At 43.8% G+C, this 10,124-nt stretch overlaps 1 protein-coding gene across 1 annotated transcript in view; it reads left to right on the top strand.

Annotated features, from left to right (window-relative positions):
- The first annotated feature begins 475 nt into the window (after positions 1-475).
- LOC309551667 (neo-calmodulin-like) overlaps positions 476-10,124 on the top strand; it is a 15,175-nt gene continuing 5,526 nt past the window's right edge. The window contains exons 1-2 of the mRNA XM_082252347.1: positions 476-674; positions 790-890. Coding sequence (XP_082108473.1) covers positions 828-890 — 63 coding nt within the window. The 5' untranslated portion in view covers positions 476-674; positions 790-827. The remainder of the gene's footprint in view (positions 675-789; positions 891-10,124) is intronic.

The following is a 10,124-nucleotide window of genomic DNA, read 5'->3' as shown; positions in this document are numbered from 1 at the left end:
CTCATGTCTCTGTAAACCTCCAGCATAAAATGTTTTTGGTTGTGGTAAACTATTATTGATCCTTTAAGACTGCCATCCATCCCCGTAAGGAAGACCTAATTGGTTGAAATGCGTTGGGGCTCTGGATATGTGTAAAAGACATCATCATGTTTTTACGCCATTCTTCCATTGTCATTATTGATGAAATGTCATGAAATGTTATGATATGATGTAACATATTTTTATCTTCAATTTGTGATACTGTGTATGTAGCATACTATTCCCCAGGCTTTTTGGGGCTATGGGGTTATTTTTTGTGATATTCTCAATAAATATGTGATTTTATATTTTGTTTATTTTTTCACACTTTAAGGGTATGGCGAAGTCCAACATCTCAACTTTCTCCCCCCTTGTGAGTTCCAATAAGTAGCAAAGCCACTTACAGACAGTAGAGAGTAGTACATCCTGACAGTTGGTTGTGAGATTATCTATTACATGGGGTATTCATGCATTATTTTATGTGTGTATAACAATTAAGAAATCCACCCATGTTTGCATATGCTGTCTTAAGATAATGCAAATTAATTATATAAGATGGTCTGGATCAACTGGTTTTGACAGCAATAATCTATAGGTTGCCTTTAATTACATGTAAACAGTTGTGACTACAAGTAGAGGATGTAAATCCAGTTTGGGTGAGGCTTTCTTAGAACATTGGTGTCAGTGACTTGCATTGGTTCTCCAATGGTCCTAAAACTCTTCTTCTGGTGCATGTTTAAACTAAGGCTTACAGATCTTGTCTCTTTACAGGCAACGGAACAACTGACTTTCCTGAATTCTTGACTATAATGGCAAGGCAAATTAAAGACAGTGAAGAGGAAATCAGAGAAGCATTCCGTGCGTTTGACAAGGTAATGTCTTATTTCATATGGGAGGGGGGGGGGGGGGTCATTAACATTGCACTCTAAGCTATTGGCAAGTGAATTGGAAAACCCAGATACAAATATCAGGATTCCATATATTTGACAAGGTAACTTCCTATCTGAGCTAGAAGCTGGAATGTAAATTCTGTACAGAGCTTTTAAAGTGGAAGAGTAACTTTTCATAGCTCCATAGGTGAGATTCAGACTTAGCTGAGCAATTAAATTGATGCAGGCAAGGTTTGTTTCAGCTTCTAAATGAGTCCTTGAGAACAAATGGTCCATGTTTTCTTTCTAAACATATCCGGTTAGAAGAATGCCTAGACATTGGCTAAAATTTGCACCATGAACATGTGCCTCAATGTCAGACCACATTCCCTATGTTAATGCAATGCTGTGAGGCAGTGTCGGGACAAGGTCATCTAGAGCAGTGTTTCTCAACTCCGGTCCTCAGGGCACACTAACAGGCCAGATTTTAAGTATTACCTCGGAGAGATGCAGACTAGAATACTGCAATCACTGAGCAGCAAATTATATCACCTGTGATACGGTATATTTCAGTTTTCTTGCAAAACTGGCCTATTAATGTGCCCTTAAGGACCGGAGTTGAGAAACACTGATCTAGAGCCCAGGGCAAACATACCAAATGAAGGCTTCCCCAAGATGTATGAGCATTATGTGTCAGTAAATATCCCCCCTCCCCCCCCCACCTTACATGAAACCACAGTGCCCAGGGCAGCCACCCTATCTGCCCACCCCTTGTCCCAGCCCTGCTGTGAGGGATGCCTTTTAGCTATTCCCAGCAGAAATTAAACCAAAAATAATGTAATATTGTAGCTTAACAACCCTAAAATGTAGTGGTTTAATTATTTTTTTCCTTGGGCTTTTTTTCCTTTTCACCTGCTGAATACGCTAGTAACAAACTTCTTGTCTTAGGGCTCTTTCACACGGCCGCTCCGATTTTTTATTCCGCTGCGGCACTTTTTTTTTCCACGGACACGGATGACACTTGTGTTATCCGCTCCGTATGTCCGCATATCATCCCATCCGTTTGCGGATGATATACAGCCATAATGTATGTCTATGGGGATTGCGGATGTCAGCGGATGACACCGCTGACATCCGATTTTTCATCCGTTCCGTTTTTTAACCACTTTACGTCCGCTCACTGTGCCTCTACTGCGGCACAGTGGCTTGTTATCATCCAGCGATGTAGACCTACGTCGCTGGACTCCTCCCCCTGTAGGCGGCGCTCGTGCTGTTTTCATTCACAGCGGGAGTCGGGCCAGGGGAGGAGTGGCGGCGGTCGCCGCTGCTCTTCCCCGCTCGTCGGGGAATCTAGTTTGGATCTCCTAAGTGACAGGGAGTGACAGATCGGAGTGTTCAGCATAGCTGAACATCCGATCTGTCCCTGACTCACTCAGTCACCTCCCCCCACACCAGGCATACATTAACCCCTCCCTCTCCAATAAAATTAACCCCTTCCCTGCCAGTGTCATTTTTACAGTACCAGTGCATATGTATAGCACTGATTACTGCAGTAATGTCACTGGTACCCCCAAAAGTGTCAAAAATGTCAGTCAAGGGTCCGATCTGTCCGCCGCAATGTCGCAGTCCCGCAAAAAAAAAAAAAAATCGCAGATCGCCGCCATTACTCGTTAAAAAAAAAAACACCAAAAATGACAGAAATCTTTCCCTTAGTTAGTAAACGCAATAACTTTTGCGCAAACCAATCAAAATACGCTTATTGTGATTTTTTTACCAAACATAGGTAGCAGAAAACAAATTGGCCAAAAATTTAAAAAAAATTTGATTTTTTAAATTTTTTGGGGGGGGGGGGGAATTTCATATAAAAAAATGTTAAAAATATTGTTATTTTTTCAAAATAAACGCTCTTTTTTTGTTTATAGCGCAAAAAGTAAAAATCGCACAGGTGATCAAATACCACCAAAAGAAAGCTCTGTTTGTGGGAAAAAAAGGACGTAAATTTCATTTGGGTACAGCCTGGACGTAAGACAGCAAAATCCTCCGGTGGTAAAGTGGTTAAACGGAAGAAGGGTTCTGTTCCGTTCCAAAAAAACAGAACAGAACTGAAAGGACGCAATCCCATTGACATGCATTATGTCTGTTTTTCATCCGCAATTAAATGGGATGAAATACGGACATACGGAGCGCCCATGTGAAAGAGCCCTTAGGGTGTCTCCACTCTGGATGGATGAGCAAGAGATGCCTTTGGACAGCAGCATTGTTTATCTGCAGTGGCGGAGCTAGACTTTTAAAACAGGGGTGGCAAAGGGGTGGCAAGGTATTATTTTGGGGGGTCAATATACATGCGTGTGTGTATATATATATATATATATGGCGTACCAACCCATCAATGTAGTGACCGCCAGCGTACCAACCATCAATGTAGTGACCGCCAGCGTACCAACCATCAATGTAGTGACCACCAGCGTACCAACCCATCAATGTAGTGACCAGCGTACCAACCCATCAATGTAGTGACCAGCGTACCAACCCATCAATGTAGTGACCAGCATGATTGCCAACCCATCAATGTAGTGACCAGCGTATCAACCCATCAATGTAGTGACCAGCATGATTGCCAACCTATCAATGTAGTGACCAGCATGATTGCCAACCTATCAATGTAGTGACCAGCATGATTGCCAACCTATCAATGTAGTGACCAGCGTGCCGTGCCCCCTTCAATCATGCAGAGACCAGAGAGAGAGTCTTACCTAAGGTTACAGGTAGAAGAAGTGAACGAGAGGGCCCCTGTGTAGCTAGTTCTCTGTGACTGTCTGTGACTGAGCGCGGTGAGCAGCAGCGGCGCCGTGATTCGCTGCACAGTGAGTAGCGGCACAGCGAAGCAATCAGGTGTGCAGGCACGCGTGATTGGTTAGCTGTGCAGCGAATCACGGCGCCGCTCCTGCTCAGCTCACCGCGCTCAGTCAGAGTCACAGAGAACTAGCTACACAGGGGCCCTCTCGTTCAGGTTCAGCTATGCTATGTAATGTTATAAGCATAAGCGAGCGTGAGCGGCAGGGGCGTTACTAGGTGGTAAAAAGACCACTCTCGTGACCAAGCAAACGAGCCAAAAAACAATCACATCCACCTGGACGGATGACACGAGCGATGGATGTGCTACTAAGATGTGAGTGCAATATTATTAAATGTGGATGTGAATAAAGTTGTTTAGATGTTATCACACTAGTGGAGCTCTTTTTTCTTCCACATGATTTGGAGCATTGTGAGATCACCCATCATTTTGGCTACCCAGGATCTGTCAAGGTGGATGTGATTGTTTTTTGGCTCGTTTGCTTGGTCACGAGAGTGGCTAAGCCAGCAGTGTTGGTGAGTTTGCACTTTTACTCCCCCTCTGAGCACGGTGGTGGCATGCATTGGTGATCCAGTACTACATCTGCACGTTTAGTCATCATCCCAGGACTCTTTAGCAGTTATGGACTTTTAAGCTAATTCTGCTGTTTTGGTGGATTTTATTTATTTTATAATTCATTTTATGATATTTTAATGACAAGCTTTGTTCATATGAGAGACTTATGTGGGCAGATTATGCTATAGACTGTGAGTTTATACATATGTGTATGCATTCCTGGTGGTGAGAGGAGGGGGGTAGTGAGAGAGAGGGGGGAGGGGGTGGTGGTGAGAGGGGGGGGGGTAGTAGTGAGAGAGAGGGGGTGGTAGTGGGGGGGGGGGGTAGTAGTGAGAGAGGGGGGAAGAGCCAGTAACACTTACCAAGTCCAGGAACCGGCGCTGACACCATCCATCCATCCTGCGGCTGAATCCTTCCTGCCCCATCCAGCTTCAGTCAGTTTTTCTCTCTGATTGCAGGGAGATGGGTGCAGGGCTGGCCCAAGATATTATGCTACCTGGGTCCAAGAATTTGATGCTGCCCCCCCCCCCCCCCCAAAAAAAAAAAAAAAACAAGCCCACCAAAAGGCCCCCACATCCATTATTTTATATCATGGAAACTAAAATAAATTTATCAGGAAGCAACCCTACTTCACATCAGGAGTCCCCCCTTAACATCAGGAGCTCCAAACTTAGCATGCCTACATCACCTCCTGTCTCCAGCATCTTCTGTCTCCATCACCTCCTGTCTGCATCCCTCCATCACCTCCTTCACCCATCACCGGTCTCCATCAATCTATCCAATTGTCCATCCTACCATCCCTCTGTTGTAGGTCCCTCCAACCTCTTCACCCTCCATCACTCTCATCCCTCTGTTACTCTATCCCTCCCTCCATAACTCCATCACAACATCCTTTTAGCTCTTACTCAATCCCTCCACCATACCATCCATCCAATAATCCTTGTGCCCCATTTCCCTCCACCCTTTCTATTCTCCATTACTTTCATCCGTATATTATTCTGTCTCCTTCATCCCATCCCTCTATCCCTTTCTCCATCACCCCATCCCTCTATCCCTTTCTCCATCACCCCATCCCTCTATCCTTCGCTCCATCACTCACAAATACTATACACCAGCACTTTTCATCTAACAATCAGCCCGATCTGTCATATTGCTGTTGCCTCTCCTCACCTGGCATGCTTGGATTTGTAGTGCCCCAGCCCCAGACACATGAGGTGGTCATACAGGAGAGGAGAATGTGCCTGTGTACTGGACTGGTTAGCAGGTAGTGGGTAGGGACTCTAGGGAGGTGTAATAGAGATTTGGGGAGATCTTAGAAAACCTCTTCTCTTCAGAAGCAGAGCAGACACACACAAAAAAAAAAACGATCTTAACAGCATCAGTGGAGTCTGCTACAGAGAGGCCCCCCTCCTCCCCCTCCTCTTCCTGCCCACTAAGACAAGCCACTGACATCACTACTACATTCAGCCCAGAGGCAGCTTACCTTCTGCTAGGCTGAACTTCTTCCTCCACTCACTGCAGGCTCCACTCCTCCCCCTCCCAGCATCTGCTGTGATGAAATCAAAAGAGGCGTGCTGGGCAAGGGGGAGGGAACAAATAGCAGCAGAAGCACTCAGAATGTTCATTCATTGGAGACTCTCAGCTGGCTCCAGAACTGGGTGGGTGGAGCCAATTTCAGGTGCGGAGGATGAAATGAAAATCCTCCTGGCTCTGAATGCTGGGGGAGGATGGGAAGCTCTGTGTGCCACTGCCCATACAGCAGCTACAATTGGTCCCGCCCCCTGCCACCTTCCTTCCCAGCCAGCTGTTTCTCCACGGAGCAAGGGGGCGGAGCCCCGGCCCCCCGCATACGGCCCCGCCCACACCCGACATCAATGCCTAAATTTGACAGCTGCAATCACTCTCCTTGCAGCTGCCCCCGCCGAATCGCCCACTTATCACTGTCTTTAATGCTAAAGTGCTGATATGTAGCCCCGAGTTCCCGGCCAAACCCCCCCTGCCGACGCCACTGGTGAGCGGGGTGGCAACTGGGGTGGCAAGGATTTCATCTGGGGTGGCAATTGCCACCCCAGCTAGCCCTCTGGCTCCGCCACTGTTTATCTGGGGAGAGGGGAGCGTTAGATGAACTAGCAAACTTAGATGGACTTGACTAACAAATAAAGCTAAACCTCTGCTAACACATTTTAGGCAGTTAATGACAATTGTATTTTTTCCTCTGGAGTAAATATTTTACAGAAATTAATAAAAGCTGAGCATTTTAAGAATCTCTGTTGGTGTCAGATGGGATGTTTCGACCTGCTAACTGCCACTTTTGTTTGAAAACTTGGTCTGAAGTAAAAAAAATTGCACTTACTGTCCAGATCAACAAAAAAAAAATAAAGGAAGACCTAAAAAGAAACTAATGCAGCCACCACATTTTAGGAATACTTAAGCTGTAATTTAAATTTGGTTTTGGATATAATTCGGCTTTAAGAAATTGTAAAACTTTGGCAGATATTTATCAAGAAAATTGATACGATTAGTCACAAGCATAGCTCCCAACTGTCCCTGATTTCGAGGGACTGTCCCTGATTTGGAACAAAGTCCTTCTGTCCCTCTTTCCTCCTCATTTGTTCCTCATTTTGGTCTGATCTATATAGTTGTATATAAAAGTCACTATTTATCTTTCAAAAAGTGTTTCTAAATCGCTGCATTTGTAAATTTCAGTATAAAGGAAGAGTAATGGTAAAAACAATGCACTCATAGGCTTAACAAATCATTTTTTTTTGTATAATTCTCCTTTAAGGGGGCATAGCAAGGGGTGTGTCCTATGACTACATATTTTTGCTAACAAATGTTCCTCGTTTTCATCTCAAAAAGTTAAGAGGTATGGTCACAAGTCAGTTTTGGGTCTCCTTCAGCAAAGTTTGACAAGTTTACAGACCTATATGGCTGTATTCTTGGCCAGCCAAGTATGACAGTTCTGAAAAGCTAGGATTATTACTGAAAATAAGGAAGATTTCCACCCTACAGATGTAAAGCTAAGTGGTCAGGGTCAGGTTTTCTTTTAGTCAATCTACAGGCAGCCCCTGAGTTACAAACACCCGAGTTACGAACGACTCCTACTTACAAACGGATGTCAATTTCGGTCACTTGTGCTCCACGGTGTTCACAGTTACCGCTGAGCAGCCATCTTGCACCGCCAGACACATTACACACTGCAGTAGTGTATGTATTGCATGGCCACAAGAGCCCCAGATAACATGACTGCACGCCCAGAAGCACCCGAAACATTCCACATCCCTGCACAGGCTGAAGTTGCACTTAAAAATGCACTGTTTCAACTTACAAACAAATTCGACTTAAGAACAAACCTACAGTCCCTATTGTGTTCATAACCCAGGGACCGCCTGTACTTTAGAGCAGCCGAGCAGCCATGACAGAAGTGACCAATGCAGATAGCAGAGGAACGGGGCAGCAAACAGAAATGACACTAGGGGTTGATTTACTTAAGGCAAATAGCCTGTGCACTTTGCAAGTGCAGTGCCATCTTAAGAGCATTAAAGAACCCCAGGCAATGTAGTGCGCAGGGGCCCTGCCTACTCAATCGGCCACGAAAATAAAAATGCAAATTATCAATAAAGCTATATTTTGGTACAGTAGTGCCAGGCTAATGACAGCTTCCAAGTTCGGCGGTTGGGTCCGGTGAACACACACACGAACGGGAGTCAGACACGACTGTCCTGTGTGTGCCTGTTCCAGTGGAGGTGGACAAGCATTCCTGCAGTTGTGGGCTCTCCTTCCATGGCCCAAGTGGCCCTGACAGCAGCGCAGGGCCGACAGGTGCTTTCCACCTGCTAAGTTCGGTGGCGGGATGCACACAGGAATAGGGACTAATGCTTGGCTGGGTGGCTGGGCAAGTGGGGCCCCGGGCAACTTTCCAGCTTGCCCATTCGGTAAGATGGCCCTGTGCTAGTGCAGTTGCTCCAGAGCTTAGTAAATGAGGTAAACCTTCACTGTAAAGAATACCCAATCGTGCAAGGAAAATAAGAAAAAAAAACAGCATTATTGCTTGCACATTATTGGATGATGAAAGCCAGCAGAGCTTCTGTAAAATCTACTAAGCTCTGGAGCAACTGCTCTTGCACAGTGCACAGTCTATTTGCCTTTAGTAAATCAACCCCTTAGTGCTCTGGATTGAGACAAGTACACGCTATAGAGGGATATGCTTTGTTTGTATTTCATGTCTGAGGTTTACAACCACTTCAACTATACAGGTCTTAGAGATTTGTTACATTGGGAATGTCACAATGCATGAACAAAGGTTTCCTTCACTGAAAAGCTTGTTGGAAAAATCAGTGGTTTTGGAAAATTGACAGCCAAACTACTTAGTAAAGAGCTTTTTAGTTGGTAAAGTGATGGGTGGCCTCATTTGATGAAATGAACCTTGGAAAGTGGAAATGGTCAAGGTCCAGTCTTGCAGGGAAAGACTTAGGCTGGATATGTTGGTGTTGTGGGATGCATGGTGCTTTGGAGGAATCTCCCATTAAATGGGGCCCCAAAGAACATTCATTCAGTTTGAAGTCCAATGATCTTAACCACTTGTGGACTGGCCACCTGCGATGTACTGTGATACACAGCCAGGCTCTATCAGCAGGTCCCAGCCAATGTTTCATGGCTGGGATCTGCTGATCAGCTGTATCAAATCACAGCTCAGAGCCCTGTGTTGACAATCAACACAGGGCCCTGTACAGAGTACAAGAAGGATAAAATTCAAAGAGATCTTTAGTAAAAAATCAGCACACAGTACATATTGTTAGGCACACATTTAACCACTTGATTACCCAAAATGTTAACCCCTCCCTAGCCAGTTTCATTAGTACAGTGACAGTGTACAGTATTAGCACTGATATTAATATCAATGATGATGTCAGTGGCAGTTAGTCAGTTCCCACTCAGTGTCAGTTAGTGTCAGATTGTCCGCCACAGTATCGCAGGTTCTGTTATTAGTCGCTAATCGCCACCATTTGTAGTATATAAAAAAAAATTAATACAAATTCCAGTATACATACCATAGTTGGTAGACGCTATAACTTTCACAAACTAATCAATATACTGTACACTTATTTGGATTTTCTTTTTACCAAAGACATGTGACAGAATACATTTTTCACCAAATTTTAAAAATAATATAATATAATATTATATATATATATATATATATATATATATATATATATATATATATATATATATATATATTTATATATATAATTATTTATATAATAATTACATTACATTTTTTTATTGGATATGTTTCATAGCAGAAAGTAAAACATTTTTTTTTTTTTCAGAATTTTTGGTCTTTTTCGTTTATATAATGAAAAAAATAAAATAAATCAGCAGTGATCAAATACCACCAAAAGAAAGCTCTATTTGTGTGAAAGAAATTATAAAGATTTCATTAGGTACAGCATTGCATGACCGCTTAATTGTTAAGTTAAAGGACATTGTTAAGTTACAGTACCGAATAGCAAAAAAAAAAAAATGGCCTGGTCATGAAGGGGGTAAAACCTTCCAGAGCTGAAGTGGTTATAGAGGAACTGAACTTTCAAAACTTTGTCCAAAAAAATAAAAGTACTAGTGACACGTATTGCCTGTAAGCTCCCTACAGCTGATCATTTTCCTCATTACTGACTTTCCATACTGTTAGGCAGCTGTCTTGGTAAACAGGGCTCTGCTTCCCCAGATTCTCAGCAGAGAAAACAGTGACATCACCAAATCTCATTCCAAAGCTGACTAGTATTCAGAAGCCGCAGTACCTGAAACCTGCGCTGTGGATTTTTAAT

This window comes from Pelophylax lessonae (assembly GCF_965119305.1).
Source record: "Pelophylax lessonae genome assembly, chromosome: 3".
In the NCBI taxonomy this organism is placed as follows: domain Eukaryota; kingdom Metazoa; phylum Chordata; class Amphibia; order Anura; family Ranidae; genus Pelophylax; species Pelophylax lessonae.
This window is presented reverse-complemented; position numbering and strand designations above follow the sequence as displayed.